The sequence below is a fragment of the Protopterus annectens genome, chromosome 2.part2 (assembly GCF_019279795.1).
Source record: "Protopterus annectens isolate FY-2018-M chromosome 2.part2, PAN1.0, whole genome shotgun sequence".
Taxonomy (NCBI): domain Eukaryota; kingdom Metazoa; phylum Chordata; order Ceratodontiformes; family Protopteridae; genus Protopterus; species Protopterus annectens.
The window spans coordinates 68,612,264-68,634,750 of record NC_056730.1 but is presented as its reverse complement, the minus strand read 5'-3'; the positions used below and the strand labels follow the sequence as shown (position 1 = coordinate 68,634,750).

At 43.1% G+C, this 22,487-nt stretch overlaps 1 protein-coding gene across 1 annotated transcript in view; it reads left to right on the top strand.

Annotated features, from left to right (window-relative positions):
* SELENOT (selenoprotein T) overlaps positions 1-22,487 on the top strand; it is a 398,371-nt gene that overhangs the window by 192,514 nt on the left and 183,370 nt on the right. Inside the window, exon 4 of the mRNA XM_044063750.1 lies at positions 11,476-11,563. Within this exon, the coding sequence (XP_043919685.1) occupies positions 11,476-11,563 (88 nt within the window). The remainder of the gene's footprint in view (positions 1-11,475; positions 11,564-22,487) is intronic.

Below are 22,487 nucleotides of genomic sequence, written 5' to 3'. Positions count from 1 at the left end.
ACAGCTACTGATAAAGACAGACAATACTACAGTCATGTGGTACATAAACAAGCAGGGAGGTACACATTCCTACCCCCTCTGCAGATGAACAATGACCTTATGGGACACAGCATTGACTTATCAAGTTCACCTGCAAGCACAATTCCTGCCAGGAAAAACAAATACTCTGGCAGACTAACTAAGCAGAAACCTCATGGATTCCCACGTGGAAACTGGATCCACAAGTCTTCACCATGATAACAAGGAAATGGGGATGCCCAGACATAGATCTATTTGCCTCCCCTCACAACCATCAATTACAGAGATTTTGCACAAGTATTTATCACAAACAAGCATGGAGAGTGGACGCCCTATCCTTCAGCTGGAAAAATCTAACAGTATATGCCTTTCCTCCACTGCCTCTCCTTCCCAGAGTACTCCTAAATGTCAGACAAGAGAAGCCAAAAATTATACTGATTGCACCAGACTGGCCACGCCAGCACTGGTACCCAGTCATAAAGAGCTTGTCTCAAGGTCCAGCATGGATATTGCCTCAAACTTCTCACTTGCTGACCCAACAAAACAATCAGATCCTGCACAGCCAACTCAGGACCTTAAATCTGGCAACATGGCGGATAATGTAGCCATTCAGAACACTCCTCTTTCAAAAGCTGTTATGGATGTTATCTTGGAGGTCAGGAGGCCCAGTACCAGAAAATCTTATGCAGAAAAATGGAAGAGATTCTGTGCTTGGAACCAAGAACAAGGCATTGACACGTATGTACTAAATATTCCTCAGATTTTACAATACCTAACTGAGATGCTGGATAAAGGCTTTTCCTCTTCATCAATTAAGATTCATGTCTCTGCCATTTCAGCCCATTACAATACGGAACCTCCTATCTTTTCTCATCCTTTAATAAGGCAGTACCTCATAGTGGCCAAAAACATTAGGCCTCCAAGGAGAGCACCAATTCCGGCATGGGACCTCAATTATGTCTTGGAAAAACTCACACTGCCTCCTTTTGAACCAGCCTCAGCAGCGGATGTAAAATTCTTATCCTGGAAAACAGCTCTGCTCCTAGCAATAACCTCTGCAAGACGAGTCTCTGAGTTAGAAGCACTCATGGCTGTGGAACCTTTTATCATTTTTCATCCAGACAGGGTTTCTCTGAGGACAAACCCAACATTTATGCCTAAGGTGGTGTCCAACATTTATGCCTAAGGTGGTGTCCAGTGTGGCCGTCAACCAAACCATTCACTTGCCTACCTTTTATCCAAAACCACAGAACAAGGGTGAGAAAATTCTGCATTCTTTGGACACACACAGGCAGCTACGCTTCTACTTGGACAGAACTTAAGCTTTCAGAAAGACTGAGCAACTTTTAGTGTCATATGCTGCAGGAACACAAGGAAATGCCTATCTCAAAACAGACTATTTCTAAATGGATAGGCCATTTCATCCATTTCTGCTATTCTCAGCATGGCAAATCAGTGCCTAAGGGCATTAGGCCTCATTCTACCAGAACAGCAGCCACTTCAGCAGCCTACCAACTAAAGACATCTTAGAGGCTGCAACTTGGAGTTCAGTGCACACTTTTTACAAAGCACTACCACTTACCTCTTTACTCTAAATCCAGAGCAGGCTTTGCCACTGCAGTTCTGCAGGGCCTCATAGCCTCTCCTAATCCTATTTAGCCTAGCCACCCATCCTCAGTGTTGGGATTCAACCCAAGAGTAATGACTGCAACAGTGAAACATGATGAACGTAGTACAGTTGTGTACCTACTATAAATGTAGATGTTCGAGTGTATTCACTGTTGCAGTCCAGGTTACCCTCCCTCCGTTCCCCTTTCCTTTGCTGGGGTTTATCTGTACTTCTCTATTCTATATAACCTATGTGGTGTATTTGCTTGTAGATGAAGGAAATGTTTCTTTACTGCATGTATGTTTATTGGCATAATATTTTCAGCCTACCCTTTTGGGGGCACCTGACATCTTGGGCAAGAAAAACTGAAGAAAATGGCGTTGGCTGCATCTTTTATACCCCTGGCGCACTGACGTCAGGGAAGAGGCGACAGCAACCGACGCCAGACCAGGACTTTGGAACTCAGGCCAACTGCGGATAGCCTGCCAGCAGGATAACCCAAAAGTAATGACTGCAACAGTGAATACACTCGAACATCTACATTTATGGTAGGTACACAACTGTACTTTCTGTTCCAGAGTGACAAGTCCTCTGGCTTGGAAAGTGGACACCATGTCCTTTTTCTTGGAGGGAGATGTTCCTGTAATGCCTATCCCTCTCTTCCTGTTCTACCAAAGATTCAGTATGGGATCATGTGGGACACATCCAAAATCATTGTGGTGACTCCATTTTGGCCCAGACGCCACTGGTTCCCACTTGTGTTTCATTTAGCCAGGGGAAATCCTCACAAGTTACATCATAGAATAGATATTCTCACACAAGACAAGGGATCTCTCATTCACTTTCAGTTTTTCATCTTTCATTTGACATTTTGGGTGATAGGGTTTTGATTCCTTTTAGGCACCAATTTTCTGAGGGTGTGCTTCAGGGTTTGCAGGAGGCCAGAAAACTCATTATTAGAATATCATATGTGACTAAGTGGAAGTGATGTTCTATTTGGTGCCTCAGGAATGACCTGGAGCCTTTTCTGTGAGGGTTCCTACAGCCTTTTCTTATTTGTATTAGTTCAATTAATTTGTCAGGCATTTTTGCTCGTTTGCCTCTGAATCCACTTTTGGTTTTGAAGTCAAACAATGTTTAAAAGGTTTCCTTCATATTTGACCTCCCAAAAAGCGTATTCCTCCATCTTGGGACTTTAATTTCATTCTTCAGAAATTGACCCCATCTCCATTTGAGCTTGTAGTTTCTTCTTCCGTACAGCATTTTACTTTGAAGACTATATTGTTGGTGACTGTTCTGCTAAGAGGGTCTCTGAAAGTCAAGCACTTCTGGCAGTTCTACCTTTGTTTTTTCACAGGGACAGGTTGTCTCTCTGTATCACTCCTTATTTTATGCCCAAGGTGGTTAATGATTTGTCCTTGAATCAGTCCAGTCATCTTCCTATTTTCCTCTTCTCCACAGAATCCCACCGAAAGGGTTCTTCACACCTTGGAATTACATAGAAAGCTCAGATATTACTTGGACCAGATAAAACATGTCAGGAAATGCGAGCAGCTTTTTGTTTCATTTCATACCAGGAAATGGGGTTTTGCAGTATCTAAATAAACCATCTCCTCCTGGATTTCTAAGGCCATTTCTTTTTGGTGATCTTTCATGGCAAGCAACTTTCCTCTTCTTTTTGTAGTCCTTCTACCAGCGCAGTAGCTGCTTCTGGTGGTGTTTTTTTCAAGGGTCTGGATACTAGATCCATTTTGGAAGCTGCAACTTCGTCTTCTCTTTGCACTTTCACCAAACATTGCAAGTTGGATGTCAGTTGTAGGGTTAGAGTGAGTTTTGCCATGGCCATCCTTCATGAGTTTTTACGAGACTGTTTGTGGTTTCCGTCTCACATACTTTAGTCATTTTTGTACTATCCCAGGTGAAAAGAATACTGCAACAGTGATGAGGAAGAACAAACTACAGTAGTTCAAGATGTTACCTTAATAGTAGATGTCCTACTTCTCAGTGTTGCAATATTCCGTCCCTTCCTTCTACCTCCTGTTACTTCCTGTTGTTTTTCTTCTGGCCAAGGGGGTCTGTCTTGTCTCCTTTTTTTTCACCTTTCTGGATGCATGTGTTGTTACTTTCCTCTGTGTTGCTGTAGATATTCTGGTGCACTTCAGTTCTGCTGATTAGACACTTGTACTTCACGTGTGTACCATATGCCTTGCATGTAGGATGTACACCTGATGTATGGCATCTGGAAGATGTAAAGGCTTTGATATGCTGGCCAGACATTCAGCTATCTTTGGCAAGGTATCCCAGGAGTAAAGAGTAGTGCAGCAGTGAGAAGTCGGACATTTACTGTTATGGTAAGATCTTACTGTACTTTTTGCAGATGTTCATCGTGCATACAGCTGCAGTAATTACAGATGGGTTCTCTGCCGTCAGGCGGGTCCTCGGTCGGCCGAATTCCAAAGTCTAGGTCCGGCGTCGGTTGTTGTCGCTTTCTTTCCTGACGTCAGTGCGACAGGGGTATATAAGACACAGCCGACGCCATTTTCTTCAGTCTTTTTTGCCGCGCGGTGCTCAAAGCAGAAGCAGTTCGCAAGTGCCGGTCGGCCAGCTCCTGAAATTACGAAAATTTGGATACCGAAGTCTTCTTTAAAGCTAAGTACCCCGTTGGGGAAACTTTTCTTGCCTCAGACCGATGTCAGACAAAGTTAACAATTGTATTTCTTGTGGGAAGCAAATACCGCATAAGGATTTCCATTCCCTCTGTATACCTTGCTTAGGCCCAGACCACGACGTCTCGGGCTGTCGCTTTTGTGCTACTTTCAATAAACGCACTATTAAGCGTCGGGCGGAGTTCGCCCAGCATTTTTTGTGGTAAAACTTTTAACTGTAAGATGTCGTCGGAGGTTCCGACTACCGTTTTGTCTAAAAAACGCAAAGACAAAGACAGACATGCGAGGTCCGCGGTTTCCACCGACACCACGCCAAAACCGGCTACACGTGGTCCGGTTCTCAGCGGGGCGCCTACGCAGCCCATGACTACCGACGACCCTTCTCTGGCGGTGTCTCCTGTAACCGAGACCGCAGGTTCCTCGGCCCACACCTCGACTACAGCTACCGAAGCCACTGTGAGTGTTGAGCCTCTTAATGTGGACAGGTCCACTTCCACCCATGGTGTCTTCAGACCTTCTTCTTCCTTTTCCATAAAGGCCTTTACTAAGGCTAAATCAGCCATGCATCCCAAGAGGTCTGTTGCACAGGGCCCATCTCCAGGCCCCATGCCCAAAAAACAAATGCTCAAAATGGCTGAGGATTTAATTACTCTTATCAGGGGTTCCCAGCCCCCTCCAGACAAGAGATCCAGAGTGGAGGAAGATTCTCCCTCTTCTGACCCAAGGCTCCATTATTTCAGAACATTCTGATGAAGAAGAACATTCATACTCCCCTTATGAAGATTCTGATGCAGAGCAGTCCATCCCTTCTGTATCCCCCCCAGAGGACCTTTCCTTCGGGGAAACCTTGCATACTTTGAGGGAACACTTCCATTGGGAAGGCCAAGATTTTTCCAATTCCAAGAAAAGGCTGAGGGAATTCCTTTTGCTTCCTCAGCACAGACCTCTGGTGATACCTCCTGTCTTGGACATACTTGATGATGTTTACTCGGAGGCCTGCCTTAATCCGGATTCCCTGCCTCCTGCTCCAGTCAAGCCTGATAGGTACTACAGGGTTCCTAATTCACACCAATTTCTGTACAAAGGTCATAATGCTGACCCTGAAACCATTTCTCAAGGCCCCAAGGGAATCAAAGCCTCTACTGCTAAGAATCCATTACCTTCAAGGAGTCTAGATCCTTAGAAAGGTGGGGAAAAAAGGTATATACCTCGGCCACTCTAGCCGTGAGGGCCTTAAATTGTCAGTTCCATATGCTTAAATATCAGCAGTTTCTGCTATCACAATTAAAGAATAAAATGACACAACCTGAACAACCAGATTTGAAGGAGTTACAGGATATGATTCATAGTGCAGAACAAGTGGGTAAACACACCTTGCAATGTGGCTATGATGCTCTAGAGGCCTCAAGTAGAGCTGCAGCTACAGGATCAGTCATTCGTAGACATGCCTGGCTTAGGGAACAAACCTTGCCTGATCACGTTAAAGCTAAACTACTAGATGCTCCTTTACAAAAGGATGTATTATTTGGTATTAATGCTGAGGAGATACTACGGAAAATGGAAGAAAGAGCTAAATCTATGCAAACTGTCAAAGCTTTTCTATAGGTAAAACCACCACGTTTTAGCAGAAATTGGCCTTCAAAAAACTGGTCCTTTCCAGCAACAGACAGGCCCCAAAGAGGTAGATACAGGCGCACAAGGGGCAGAGGACAATCTCAAGGATCATATAGAGGCAGACAATGGCAATCTCCAGCACCAAGAGGTAGCGAAGACAGTGCACAGCAATACAGGAAACAAACACAATGACACTCCCCTTTACATGCCAAGTGGGGCTCAGGTGGCAGCACCCTTGGGGGGAAAGCTGGCATTATTTTCAAACAATTGGCATATTGTCACAAAAGACAAATGGATCCTGGACATTATAAACAGAGGCTACAGATTTCATTTCCACACTCTTTCAAAAATGAGAGGCATGCCGAACCTGCCACACAATCAAAGGGCAGAGGCTCAAATACAAATTTCAAAGCTCATGGGCATGAAAGCTATTCAAGAGGTACCTATGCACGAACAAGGTCAAGGCTTTTATTCCAGACTATTCCTGGTACCAAGGAAGGGAACCGATTGGAGACCCATTTTGGACTTATCCATCCTAAACACATTTCTACTAGTACCAAAATTCAAGATGCTCACCTTACAGCAGCTTCTTCCCATGCTGGGCAAGGAGTCTTGGCTGGTAACATTGGACCTCAAGGAGGCATACCTGCATGTCCCAATCAGACAAAGTTGCAGAAGATACCTCAGATTTCTTGCAGGTTCAATTCACTATCAATTCTTTGCATTGCCCTTTGGCTTATCTACTGCGCCCAGAGTATTCACGAAATGCCTGGCATCAGTAATTGCCTACTGCAGACTTCAAGGGATACAAATTTACCCTTATTTGGACGATTGCCTGATCCAGGCGGACAGCAAGCACACTCTTCTGGAACATCTGGCTTATGTGACACGGTTATTGAATTCTGTGGGATACACAGTCAACAAAGAGAAATCCAGACTAACACCATCTCAGAAAATAATTTTCCTGGGTGCCAACATGGATACAAACACCCAGATGGCCTATCTTACGCCAGAAAAGCAGGGGCAACTAACTCAGTACTTCAAGACGCTAGCAAATTGTACCAGGCTAACTGCAAGGAAAATCCTGCAGGCTCTGGGCTTCATGGCATCTTGCATTCTTCTAATCCCATGTGCAAAGTTGCATATGAGGAAACTTCAATGGTACCTAAAAAACATATGGTCTCAACACAGCCACAGTTTGGAAACAATATTACCACTAATTCCATGTTTGCAAAAGGAATTTCTATGGTGGGCCCAAGCATGCCAAACAAACACAGGCCTACCATTCTGCAAGCCTCAAGCAAATCAAGTCATCACAACAGACGCCTCAGACTACGCCTGGGGGCACACATGACAGACAGGTGCATTCAGGGCAAATGGTCCCAAAAAGAAAAGCACCTACACATCAATCAAAAGGAAATGCTAGCAGTGATAAACGCACTTGCAGCTTTCATCCAGGACAATTATTGATAAGAACAGACAACACCACAGTAATGCGGTACATAAACAAACAAGGAGGAACACATTCATACCCCCTGTGCAGGCTGGCCATGTCACTTTGGAACATGGCTCTGGAATGGAAAATCGAACTTCAAGCACAGTACCTGCCAGGTTTGGAAAACACTCTGGCAGACAATCTAAGCAGAAATATGATAGATCCGCACGAATGGCAGTTGCATCCTCAAGTGTTTACAAAGATAATCCAAGCGTGGGGAAGGCCAGACATAGATCTCTTTGCCTCCCACAAGAATCATCAATTGACAAAATTCTGCTCAAGGACATTTCATCCAAAGGCTTGGAAAGTGGAAGCCCTTTCTTTCAGTTGGGCAGCAAGGACAGTTTATGCTTTCCCACCTTTGCCTCTACTGACCAAGGTGCTCTTGAAAGCAAGAGCAGACAAACCAAAGATGATACTGATTGCTCCAGACTGGCCAAGACAACATTGGTACCCACTCCTGAGGAGTCTATCACATTCTCCTCCCTGGACACTACCTCTAATGCCTCTTCTCCTGACTCAGCACAGCTACAAAACTCTTCACAGTCAGCTGAAAACACTCAATCTGGCTGCATGGAAAATTCCTTAACACCGCAGCAGACCCTACTCTCCAAGGAGGTGCAGGATGTTATTTTGGAAGCCAGAAGGCCATCTACTAGAAAAGCTTATTCCGCAAAATGGAAACGGTTTTGCGCTTGGAATGAGAAAAAGGGCCAGGATCCTAGAAAAATGAATTTGCCTCAGATATTACAGTATCTAGCTGAGCTGTTGAACAGTGGACTTTCATTTTCCTCCATCAAAATCCATGCCTCAGCCATTTCTGCAGAATACAACACTGAACCACCCTTATTCTCTCACCCACTTTTAAGGCAGTTCCTAAGAGGGGCTAAGAATATAAGACCTCCAAGGAAACAACCAATACCAGCATGGGATCTTAATTACATTCTAGAGAAATTAACATTGCCTCCTTTCGAACCAGCAGCTTCAACAGATTTGCAATACTTGTCCTGGAAAACATCTTTCCTTCTGGCTATTACCTCAGCTCGTAGGGTATCGGAACTACAAGCCCTCATGGCCGTACAGCCCTTTCTCATCTTCCATCAAGACAGGGTTTCCCTAAGAACCAACCCGTCATTTATGCCCAAGGTAGTATCCAGGGTAGCTTTAAATCAGGCCATACATTTACCTACCTTCTACCCCAATCCTCAAAACAAAGGGGAAAGGCTGCTCCATTCCTTAGACATCCATAGACAGCTACGTTACTATTTGGACAGAACAAAGCCTTTCAGGAAATCAGAACAACTCTTTGTGTCCTATGCTGTAGGAGCTCAAGGGAGGCCAATTTCCAAACAGACAACTTCAAAATGGATAGGCCACTGCATACGGTTTTGTTACTCCTTTCATGGCAAATATGTTCCTACAGGCATCAGATCCCACTCCACAAGGGCCACAGCTACCTCTACAGCCTTCCTCAGAGGAGTTCCTACCAAGGATATTTTGGAGGCAGCCACTTGGAGTTCTGTACATACCTTCACAAAACACTACCACCTGCCTTTATACTTCAAAACTAGAGCAGGCTTTGCCACTGCTGTCTTGCAGGGCATTCTGGCTCCTCCCAGTTCCACCTAGTGCCTACCACCCTGTGCGTAGCTTTGGGATTCTACCCATCTGTAATTACTGCAGCTGTATGCACGATGAACATAGTACAGTTTTGTACCTACCATAAATGTAGATGTTCGAGTGCTAATACAGCTGCAGTACAGGTTTCCCACCCTACTTCCCCTCTTGGTAAAGGCCTAGTGGCTAACATCCCCTCATACAACCTAATTGTGTTATCCTTCTATGGTGTATTTGCTTGCAACTACTGATTTTTTGATTATTTTGCATTGCATGATTTTATATATATCTATATATATATATATATATATATATATATATATATATCTATATATATATATATCTATATCTATATCTATATATATATATATATATATATATATATATATATATATATATATATATAATTTATGGATTGCCTTCCTTCTGGGGGCACCTGACATCTGGGGCAAGAAAGACTGAAGAAAATGGCGTCGGCTGTGTCTTGTATACCCCTGTCACACTGACGTCAGGAAAGAAAGCGACAACAACCGACACCGGACCTAGACTTTGGAATTCGGCCGACCGAGGACCCGCCTGACGGCAGAGAACCCATCTGTAATTACTGCAGCTGTATTAGCACTCGAACATCTACATTTATGGTAGGTACAAAACTGTACTTTCTGGAAGGGAATGAAGTGCTGATTTTTGGTGGCAAATGACTTGCCACTTACTGCAGTATGATTGAAATGTCGAAGCACTTGTGGATATTACTCTAGTAAGGGGGTTCAAGGAGTATATTCTAATAGATGGGCAGTGGATACATTTCAGATTTTTATTTTCATTTTTTTATGATTTATGGTAAAGTGCAGATCGTAGATTTCAGACAAATGGAGAGCCAGCCTACTTTTTGCAGCGTAGAATTATAGAATTTTCCTTTTATGATAAAGGCATCACAGATGTGCAGGTTTTATGCTGGGAGCCATGTTTGATTTTTGGAATACTCACCTTTAATCCAGGGCACACAATTGTTTAACAGTAAGGAACATAGAGAGATCCTCCAACCAGCACCAAACACTTCTCACTGAAGGTGAGAGAACATCTATGTATGGAATATATTTACTTCTCACTTTGGTACTGAAAATTATGGTTTTCTTCTTATTGGAGTTGATACTTTTTTTTTTTTCCAATAAACAAATAAAATACATCTGTGTTGGATGGATGGTGAGGTCCAAATCTGCATTAAATGGTAGATATGTTAGTCATCTTCAGTTTTAGTGTGTATCTTGTCAACAAATGCTTTTTTATGTTTGTCACGTCTAATTGAATGGTATTAGACTCTGTTACAGAGTTTTTGGTGTTACTGCTGTTTTTATTCAGTTTGTGGGAACCTCATTTAGATTGGAATTTGGAACGGTCTGCTGTTTCCTACTTTCATGCGCATCTCACTGCTGCTCTGAGTACAGCTCATATCTGCAATGTTAATTACGCTCTGCTGCCAGTGACGTTTTCCTCATTTGTCTGGTCTGATTCTTCAGATGTTTGAAAATGTTATGCAGCAGTTTGTCTTTTGTTGCTTTAGGCTTTCCATTTGGAGGGGAACCAGACACCAGCTATGATCTCCAAGATATTTTGATTTGTCTGTAGAACATGGCATCATTGTGCAACAATTGGCAAACTCAGTGTATTAAACTGAAAAAAATACTCTTGCACGCAGTAGCTAGTGTTGTAATTTTAAATTAACAACTTGATATTGTAGTAATTTTTAAATGCTAAACTTTCTTTTCATTCACTGTATAAATTACAATATCAGCAAACCAGTTATGTATAGTCATACATACAAATACATGAATTTGCATTACACTGAAAGATGTTTCTGTAAATGTTTTCATTGGAGAATGCGAAACATGCAGTTCCTTCGTTCAGTAGACTTGGCTTAAAAAGGTAAGAAATCTTTTAATGCAAATCCATATAGGATGGTAATATTAATTATCTGACTCTCTTGGATGAGTTCGGGTTTACCAATTACTCCCAGCAGTTTTTAATGACTTGTGCTTCACTAAATTTTTGGGTAAACTGCACCACTGGTGGGTAAATCCTGAACCATTTTCAGGTTGGGCAGTCGGTATTGGCCAGTAACCACTTGCATACTTGGTGAGTGCCATGCTGTTTCCGGGTTTTTCTTTAACTGTTGCTGACACATACTGTTAACTTTTGAAAATGTTTAGAAGTGGTCATTGTAACATGTAGAAAACATATCTTTGCATGTTGAATTTACTTTTTGTAATTTTATAAATTGAAAAAACAAGTAGGTACTCTAGAGGCGTTTAGTTACTTGAGTAAATAAAAAGGATTGGAGAGATGAAACTTTTTATTCTTGCAAGTTGTTAATAATCATGTAATGACTACATTGGTTTTTATTGTGAATAGAAGATCTTGTAATTTGTTTGTTGTACTAAGCCTTTTTTTTTTTGCAGGTCTATGCATGTATGATGGTTTTCTTTTTGAGCAACATGATTGAGAACCAGTGTATGTCTACAGGTGCATTTGAAATCACATTAAATGGTAGGTTTTGTTTATTATTAACAATGATTAAAAAATAAGTAAATAAATTAACCATTAAGCATCATTGTGGTTTTGTTCCATGGGTGTTTGATGCACATCTATGTGTGGGTATGAAATTATGTAATTCAAAAATGTTAAGCATTGGCCTGTCATTTTTATTCCATGCAAACACAGCACTGGGGAATTAGTTCTTTCCCACCCCACCTGTCCACACTTCTTTGGCATAATGCCCCTGTAGCTAAACTGTCAGTCTTAGGTTCATAGGTAGGTACTAGGCTAAGCCTAGCCAGAGTGTGTCGGCTTTCACCGCCACATTGATTAACTGAGCCTCTGTCAAGCAGAGCCAATGAAGTGATCCCAGGGGTGTATTTTCTGTTGCCCATCCACTCGTCAAGGCTTCTCTTGAAGAGTGTTAGTGAGGGGCTCTGCCTAATGTAGTTAGGAATTTTGTTCCAAAGTATGGAGAGTCTCTGTGACAGGAATCTATCCCTCCAGCATGTTCTGTTTATTGTTGTGGCGAGGTTTAGCTCACTAGAGCGCGTGGCTCACGGTAACTTGGATTTCTTTAGGTGGTGCATGTCCATCAATTCTGAGTTGGACATGGCTTTGTAAGTCAGGCAGAGATCACCTCTGAGTAAGCGATATGCCACTGAGTACAGCTGGAGTTTTTTCAGTCGGGCTGCATAGGACATATGTTTGAGGCCAGTAATCCTCTTGGTGAGGTGCTTTTGTGGTCTTTCTAGCTGTTGGAAGTGTCTTGTGAGGTACATCTCAGATGGGGCATTGTACTCTATGATGGGTCTAATGAGTGACGAGTAGAGGGGCACTATAACCTCTTTATTTCTAGATGCGAACCCCTTAGTAATTCAGTTCCATTACTGTCAAAGTCTTTGTGCCCCCTATAAACCTAATCGGGTAGTTTCACTATACCTGACTGAAGAGTCACCTGGACCTTTTTGCTTGAGCACTTTAAGATGTAATGCTACATTCCTTGCAAGGAACTGCCAATTTCTACTTGTGTTAGGAAGGTGGTGCTGATTATGGTGACTTTCAGGAGTTTAATGTTACTGCACAAGTTACGGTTCCTTTTGAGTTTATAAATATGTATAAATGAGTTTGCTGTTGTCCCCACAACTATAGAGCTTGCTGTTGCAATGTTACCTGTGCTCCTTTGGGATCCCCCACTTGAGGTTAAAGTCTAGGGATGTTGGAAGAAAGTTGGAATGTAGGTCCATGTGTGATAACATAAATAGGGGCAGATAGAGGATCACATTCAATTTTGATGAGCTCGTAAATGATGAAGTGTGGAGTACATGGGTCACACTCCATTGCCATGGTTTGCTTTGTCCCTGGTGTTTAAGTAGGAGACGCCCAGTTCACCAACAGCCTGTCACTTTTGCTTCCAGATGGTGAAAAAGGATTCTTTAGTCAGAGAATTATTGGTGTCCCTGAATGGTAGAGGAAAGAGTGCCCACTTCACAGACAACCACTAATGACTGTTGGTCATGTATAATGAAGTAAGGTACACCCATGTTACATGAACCTCCTGTCACCTGTATCACAACTTTGTTTCTGGCATGACACAGCGTGCTATACCCATGAAATCAGAGGCTCAGAAATTATCTAGGAACATGCTAATAAATATCTTTCTTATCTGAGATCTTGACACCCATGGGCATTTTAATGGTGTGGTATTAAAAGCAGACATTCACATATAACCTCAGCATGTATTGTCATCGACATCCAAGTATAAGATAGTCTGTCTGACTACTCCTTTTCTTATTTTTATTTTTATTTTTACAGCAAAACTATAAAGTCTTGAACTTAAAGTTATATACTTACTGATTATTTTAACAGTAAGTTTGCCATTTGCGTAATGACATAAAACTTATTCAGTTTGTTAACTTTGTCATGTAATAGTAAAATGCATGTCCTGTGTACAGGACTAAATACATTTGAGATTCATTGTGATGAAAACATTATGTTGCCTATTTATATGAGAACAGTGACGTGGATGTGTTTACATGACACATACTCAGATATTTTCTAATTAAAACGGATGTTTTTTCATCAGATTTGGAGCAAATATTTTGAAGTACTGAAGACTAATATAACTGTACCAGGCAGTAATTGTGTAGAGCAGAATGTCCAGTTTAATATTGTTAACACTAGAGGGAGCTTTAGATAAACAGTTCAAGTTTCATAATAGCATATGATGGTAGTGCTGGTCCCATACTTCTCAACTGTCCAGATTTTCACAGAATGTCCAGATTTTTGCCTCTTGTTGGTGTGTTCTTTATTAAATGAGTGGCTTTCTTGCAAATCATTGAGGAATGAAGTCACTAATAATGACATACATTTGAGTTTCAAACTTCGTATCCTTCGGAAACTGCTTGCTAACAAAATACCTTTTATTGTAGCAACCAAGCAGTGTTTAAAATGGTCCCTGTTTTGGGGGGGGCCTTTCTGTCATCATTATTTTTGGCTTTGCTCAGATTTCTTGTGCAAACTGCAGAGGTTAAGAGGTTTGGCTGGTCCTGCTTTTATGTTTTAAGGCAGAATTAGGCTATTTGTAGGGATGATTAACTCCGAAAGGCACTGTATAGGGGTTGGAGGCAATGATAAAAATACTGATAGACATGGTGAATAAAACAGAGATCTGAATAAACACCAGTAGTTTCCAGTAGGGACTTGTCTGTTTTAACTGCAAGTACTGCATGCATATTGCGCACACAGAAGTCTTTCATTGTATTTATATGTAGACAATGGAAATGCTTTAATTACTATGACTGTATTAGTCATTTGTTTATAGGTAATATGTTTTATGTTGGGAGAGTCTGTAAACAAGCAAAAATTGCGACTTGTCTGTTTTAACTGTAAATACTGCATGCATGTTGTGCACACAGTAGTATTTCATTGTCTTTATATGTAGACAGTGGAACTGCTTTACTTTGATTGTATCTGTCATCTATTTATTTAGTTGTTTTTATAGGTAATACTTTTTGTGCTGGCAAAAATCTGTGTAAACACAAGCCAAAAAATGTCAGACGCCTTTATTTTAAATTTGCAGTGCTAAGGTAGAAGTTAGTGACTTTGAATTTTGTTGTGGAAAGACTTGCAAAGTGACATGGGTTATGTGGGAGAACTGGATTCAACCTTTAGAAGCATAGTGACAGTTTATTGTCCACCTGTTTTGTGAAGATTTCTAATGTTTGAATTGTTTGTTTTGTTCGTTATATTAACTCTGTGTTCACAGTACATTTCAGAAGTACTGTCTCCATTGTTAAGGAAACAGAAGCCTGCTGAAGACTTGTATGTTCATTTCCTTAGCCTTGCCACCATTGGATGTCACCTTTTAGATCATATAGGTTATTAGAATTGGTGCTAATCAACATTCAGCTTCGATCCATTTTTATGCCGTTCTTCTTCATACTGATAAGGATGTCAAAAAAGTGTTTTGTGCCAACCTATAAAAGCATCTTGGGCATTTACCTCAGAGAGAGAATTTGATGTTCATCGTGTTTCACTGTTGCAGTCATTACACTTGGGTTATCCTGCTGGCAGGCTACCCGCAGTCGCCCAGAGTTCCAAAGTCTAGGTCTGGCGTAGGTTGCTGTCACCTCTTCCCTGACGTCAGTGCGCCAGGGGTATAAAAGATGCAACTGATGCCATTATCTTCAGTCTTCCTTGCCGCGCGGTGCCCGAAGCAAAAGCAGTTCGCAAGTGCCAGTCAGCCGACTCTGAGATTTTCGAAAGTTTCAGAATCGAAGTCTTCAATAAAGCGAAGTACCCCGTTGGGGAAACTTTTTCTTGCTCCAGACCGATGTCAGTAAAAGTTAACAATTGTATTTCTTGTGGGAAGCAAATACCTCATAAGGACTTTCACTCTTACTGTATTCCTTGCCTAGGCCCTGATCACGATGTTACTAGTTGTCGGTTTTGTGCTAGATTCAACAAACGCACTATTAAGCGTCTGTTTGATTTTGCTTTACATTACTTTGGCCGAAGGTTTAACTACATAATGCCGTCGGAACAACCGAAGACCAGAATTCATAAAAAACGCAAAGACAAGGAAAGGGACAGGCATCCGAGGTCCAAAACCGACGACGAAACCTCTTCTAGGCCAGTCGCCGGTTCTCAGTGAGGTGCTTTTGCAGCCCCTGACACCCGCTACCTCAGAGCCACAGGCCGTATCAGTCTCCCATGTGGAGACACCTAGGCCTCTGGAAACTCAAGGTATTGGGCCTGCGGAAACTATTCCCTCAGATGGGTCCGGAGCCATTGCGCAGGCATCGGCTTCTGAGGGTGTTTTCAGACCTTCACAGCTTACTGTTAAGTCCACTACAGAAGCCAAGACAAAATCAAAAACTCCATTAAATACAAGGAAACAAGCACAGCATTCTCCTGGACAGTCATCCATGCCAAAGAAACAGATGCTTAAAATGGCCGAAGACTTAATTACCTTGATCAGGGGTTCCCATCCCCCTCCTGATAAAAGGCCTAGGCAAGATACTGACTATGATTCCTCTGACCAGGTTTCTATTTCCTCTGATTCCTCTTCAGATCAGGGCTATTCTCTCCCTCCCTATGAGGACTCTGATGCAGAAGAATCTATACCTTCAGCCTCTCCACCTGAGGATTATTCTTTTGGGGAAACCCTGCACATCATGAGGGAGCATTTCCATTGGGAGAGCCAGGATTATTCAGAATCCAAGAAAAGGCTCAGAGACTTTCTTTTATTGCCTCAGCACAGGCCCCTGGCTATCCCCCCTGTGCTTGATATTGTTGATTATGTTTTTTCTGAATCCAGTCTGTCTCCTGATTCTTTACCCCCTGCACCGGTCAAGCCAGACAGGTACTACAGGGTCCCTGACTCTCATAAATTTCTTTATAGAAATCCTGCTGCTGACCCGGAAACAATTTCTCAGGGTCCCAAAGGGGTTAAGGCTTCCACTGTTAAAAACCCTGTCCCCTCTGATAGGGATTCTAGAGCTCTGGATAGATGGGGGAAAAAGTTTACGCTTCTGCTACTTTAGCTGTAAGGGCTTTAAACTGCCATTTTCACATGCTTAAATATCAACAGTACCTCATGTCTTTGTTAAAACAGAAAATGCTTACAATCTCAGAAAGTTCTGACAGTAAGGAAATGCAGGATTTATTGCATGCAGCTGAACAAGTGGGAAAGCATACTCTGCAGCGTGGTTTTGATTCATTAGAGGCTTCTTGTAGAGCTGCATTTACAGGCTCTGTCATTCGAAGGCATACTTGGTTGAAAGAAAGTACAGTTTTGTACCTACCATAAATGTAGATGTTCGAGTGCTAATACAGCTGCAGTAATCACAGATGGGTTTTCAGCCGCCAGGGTCCTCGGTCGGCCGAATTCCAAAGTCTTGGTCCGGCCGGTTGTCGCCGCTACTCTTCTGACGACAGGAAGGCCAGAGTATATAAGACACAGCCGACGCCATGTTCTTCAGTCTTTTCTTGCCCCAGATGTCAGGTGCCCCCAAAAGGAAGGCAATACATAAGTAAAGCTTACCCACATATGCAAGAATGCAATGTAATGCAAAATCAGTGTAAGCAAGCAAATAAAACATAGCAGGATAACCCAGTCAGGAGGTATGAAGAGGTTGTTAGACCCCATGCCCTTACCAAGAGGGAAGGAGGGAGGGAACCTGTACTGCAGCTGTATTAGCACTAACATCTACATTTATGGTAGGTACAAAACTGTACTATGTTCATCGTGCATACAGCTGCAGTAATCACAGATGGGTAGAGTCCCAAAGCTATGCATAGGGTGGTAGGTACTATGAGGAACTGGGTTGAGCCAGAATGCCCTGCAAAACAGCAGTGGCAAAGCCTGCTCTTGTTCTGGAATATAAGGGCAGGTGGTAGTGTTTTGTGAAGGTATGTACAGAACTCCAAGTGGCTGCCTCCAAAATATCCTTAGTAGGCACACCTCTGAGGAAGGCTGTAGAGGTGGCTGTGGCCCTGGTGGAGTGAGATCTGATACCAGTAGGGACAGATTTCCCATGATAGGAGTAACAAAATCGTATGCAGTGGCCAATCCACTTTGAAATGGTCTGTTTGGTAACAGGTTTCCCTTGAGCCCCTACGGCATAGGACACAAAAAGTTGTTCTGATTTTCTGAAGGACTTTGTTCTGTCCAAATAGTAACGAAGCTGCCTATGGATGTCTAAAGAGTGAAGCAGCCTTTCCCCTTTGTTTTGAGGGTTAGGATAAAAGGTAGAAAGGTGTATGGCCTGGTTTAAGGCTACCCGGGATACCACCTTTGGCATAAAAGATGGGTTGGTACGAAGGGAAACCCTATCCTGATGGAAGATGAGGAAGGGCTGCACCGCCATGAGGGCCTGTAGTTCAGAAACCCTACGAGCTGAAGTGATGGCCAGAAGGAAAGCTGTTTTCCAGGTCAAATATTGCAGATCTGTTGAAGCAGCAGGTTCAAAGGGAGGCAATGTTAATTTTTCTAGTATGTAATTAAGGTCCCAGGCTGGTATTGGTTGCTTCCTTGGAGGTCTTATATTCTTAGCCCCTCTGAGGAACTGCCGTAAGAGTGGGTGAGAGAATAAAGGAGGATCCGTGTTGAATTCTGCAGAAATGGCTGAGGCGTATTTTAATTGAAGAAAATGAAAGTCCACTGCTCAGCAGTTCAGCTAGGTACTGTAAAACCTGAGGCAAGTTCAATTTTCTAGGGTCCTGTCCTCTTTTCTCATTCCAACAGCAAAACCGCTTCCATTTTTGGAGTAAGCTTTTCTAGTAGATGGTCTTCTGGCCTCCAAAATGACATCCTGTACCTCCTTGGAGAGTAGAGTCTGATGTGGTGTTAAGGAATTTTCCATGCAGCGAGGTTGAGTGTTTTCAGCTGACTGTGAAGGGTTTTGTAGTTGTTCTGCGTCAGCAGAAGAGGTATTAGAGGCAGGGACCAGGGAGGAGTATGTGTTAGGCTCCTCAGGAGTGGATACCAATGTTGCCTTGGCCAGTCTGGAGCAATCAGTATCATCCTCGGTTTGTCTGTTCTTGCTTTCAAAAGCACCTTGGGCAGAAGAGGTAGAGGTGGGAATGCATAAACTGTCCATGTTGTCCAACTGAATGAAAGGGCGTCCACTTTCCAGGCCTTTGGATGGAAGGTCCTTGAACAAAACTTTTTCAATTGGTGGTTCCTGTGGGAGGCAAAAAGATCTATGTCTGGCCTCCCCCATGCTTGGATTATCTCCGTAAACACCTGTGGATGTAGCTTCCATTCGTGTGGATCTGTCATATTCCTGCTCAGAGTGTCTGCCAGTGTGTTTTCCATTCCTGGCAAGTACTGTGCTTGAAGTTCGATTTGTCTTTCCAGAGTCAAGTTCCAAAGAGTCATGGCTAGTCGGCACAAGGGGTATGAGTGAGTTCCTCCTTGTTTGTTTATGTACCACATTACTGTGGTATTGTCTGTTCTTATGAGCAATTGTCCTGGATGCAGGAAGTCCTTGAAAGCTGTAATTGCATTTATGACTGCTAGCATTTCTTTTTGGTTGATGTGAAGGTGCTTTTCCTTTTGGGACCATCTGCCCTGAATGCACCTGTCCTTCATGTGCGTCCCCCAGGCGTAATCTGAGGCGTCTGTGGTTATGACTTGTTTGGCTTGAGGCTTGCAGAATGGAAGGCCTGTATTTACTTGACATGCTTGGGCCCACCATAGAATTCCTTTGCAGACATGGAATTATTGGTATAATTGCTTCCAAGCTGTGACTGTGTTGAGACCATAGATTTTTTAGGTACCATTGAAGTTTCCTCATATGCAGCTTTGCACATGGGATTAGAAGAATGCAAGATGCCATGAATCCCAGAGCCTGCAGGATTTTCCTTGCAGTAAGCCTGGTACTTTTTGCTAGTGTTTTGAAGTACTGAGATAATTGCCCTTGTTTTTCTGGTGTAAGATATGCCATCTGGGTGTTTGTGTCCAAGCTGGCACCCAGGAAGGTTATTTTCTGAGATGGTGTTAGCCTTGATTTCTCCTTGTTGATGGTGTATCCCAGAGAAAGCAGTAACCGTGTTACATATGCCAGATGTTCTAGTAGTATATGTTTGCTGTCCGCTTGGATCAGGCAGTCGTCCAGATAAGGGTAAATTTGTATCCCTTGAAGTCTGCAATAGGCAATCACTGATGCCAGGCACTTTGTGAATACTCTGGGCGCAGTAGATAAGCCAAAGGGCAATGCAGAGAATTGATAGTGGATTGAACCTGCAAGAAATCTGAGGTATCTTCTGCAGCTTTGTCTGATTGGGACATGCAGGTATGCCTCCTTGAGGTCCAATGTTACCAGCCAAAACTCCTTGCCCAGCATGGGAAGAAGTTGCTGTAATGTGAGCATCTTGAATTTTGGTACGAGTAGAAATGTGTTGAGGATGGATAAGTCCAGAATGGGTCTCCAGTCGGTTCCTTTTCTTGGTACCAGGAAAAGTCTTTAATAAAAACCTTGACCTTGTTGGTGCGTAGGTACCTTTTGTATAGCTCTCATGTTTAGGAGCTTTGAAATTTGCAGTTGTGCCTCTACCCTTTGATTTTGTGGTAGGTTTGGCATGCCTCTCATTTTTGGAAGAGTGTGAAATTGAAATTTGTAGCCTCTGTTTATAATGTCCAGTATCCATTTGTCTGTTGTGACAATATGCCAGTTGCTTGCAAATAATGCTAGTTTCCCTCCCAAAGGTGCTGCCAGCTGAGACTTGCTTGGCATGGAAATGAGGGAGTCATTGGGTTTGCTTCCTGTATTGTTGTGCACTGTCTTCACCACCTCTTGGTGCTGGAGATTGCCATTGTCTGCCTCTATATGATCCTTGTGATTGCCCTCTGCCCCTTGTGCGTCTGTATCTACCTCTTTGGGGCTTGTCAGTGGCTGGAAAGGACCAGTTTTTTGAAGGCCAATTCCTGCTAAATCGTGGTGGCTGGACCTGTAAGAAAGCTTTGACAGTTTGCATAGATTTGGCTTTTTCTTCCATTTTTTGTAGTATATCCTCAGCATTAGTACCAAAAAGTACATCCTTTTGTAAAGGAGCATCAAGAAGTTTAGCTTTCACATGATCAGGCAAATTTTGTTCCCTAAGCCAGGCATGTCTGCGAATGACTGATCCTGTAGCAACCGCTCTACTGGAGGCCTCTAGGGCATCATAACCACATTGTAAGGTGTGTTGACCCACTTGTTCTGCACTATGCATCATATCCTGTAACTCTTTTAAATCTGGTTGTTCAGGTTGAGACATTTTGTTTTTTAATTGTGATAACAGGAACTGCTGATATTTAATCATATGAAACTGGCAGTTTAAGGCCCTCATGGCTAGGGTGGCGGAGGTATATACCTTCTTACCCCACCTTTCTAGAGATCTAGATTCCCTTTCTGCAGGAAGTGGATTCTTGGCAGTGGAGGCCTTTATTCCCTTAGGGCTTGTGAAATGGTTTCAGGGTCAGCATTATGGCCTTTGTAGAGAAATTAGTGAGAACTGGGTATTCTGTAATATCTATCAGGCTTTACTGGTGCAGGAGGCAGAGAATCAGGATTAAGACAAGCCTTCGAATAGACATCATCCAGTACCTCCAAAACAGGCGGAATAGCCAGAGGTCTGTGCTGAGGTAACCAAAGAAATTCCCCAAGTCTTTTCTTGGAGTCTGAAAAGTCTTAGCCTTCCCAATGGAAGTGTTCCCTCAAGGTGTGCAAGGTTTCCCCAAAAGAAAAATCCTCAGGGGGGGATACAGAAGGAATGGACTGTTCTGCATCTGAATCCTCAAAAGGGGAATAAGAGTGTTCCTCTGCGTCAGAATGCTCTGATAAAATGGATCCCTGATCAGAAGAGGGGGAATCTTCCTCCACTCTGGGTCTCTTGTCAGGAGGGGGCTGAGAACCTCTGATAAGAGTTATTAGATCCTCAGCCATTTTAAGCATCTGTTTCTTAGGCATGGGTCCAGGAGATGGGCCTTGAGCAGCAGGCCTAGTGTGATGCCTGGCTGCTTTGGATTTAGTAAAGGCCTTAATAGAGAAAGAAGATGAAGGCCTAAAAACACCATGGGTAGAGGTAGATCTGTCCACATTAGTAGGCTCGACATAAGCTGGGGCTTCGGTTGTGGTCTGGGAAAGGGCCGATGACCCAGCGGTCTCGGTACAGAAGACACCGCCGGAGTGTCGGTAGTCAGGGACTGCAAAGGCGTCTCGCTGAGAACCGACCACGTAGCCTGTTTCAAGGTGTCGGTGGAGACCGGCCTCGCATGTCGGTCCTTTTCCTTGAGTTTTTTGGATAAAGCGGTAGTCGGAGTGTCCGACATTTTATAGTCAAAAGCTTTACCAAAATAGTGTTGGGCGAACTCCGCCCGATGCTTGATAGTGCGTTTATTGAAGGTAGCAGCGACAGCCCGAGACGCCGTGGTCTGGGCCCAAACAAGGTATGCAAAGGGAATGGAAATCCTTATGCGGTATTTGCTTCCCACAAGAAATACAATTATTAACTTTTTCTGACATCGGACTGAGGCAAGAAAGGTTTCCCAAACGGGGTACTTAGCTTTAATGAAGACTTCGGTTCCAAATATTTTCGTAATTCAGGAGCTGGCCGGCACTTGCGAACTGCTTCTGCTGGGCACCGCTACGCAAAAAGACTGAGAACATGGCGCCGGCTGTGTCTTATATACTCTGGCCTTCCTGACGCCAGAAGAGTAAGTACGACAACCGACACGACCAAGACTTTGGAATTCGGCCGACCGAGGGACCGCCTGACGGCTGAAAACCCATCTGTGATTACTGCAGCTGTATGCACGATGAACATCAAAGTTTACCTGAACATGTTAAAGTAAAATTATTGGATGCTCCCTTACAGCATGATACTTTGTTTGGTGTTAAGGCAGAAGAGGTGTTAAAGAAAATGGAGGATAAAGCAAAATCAATGC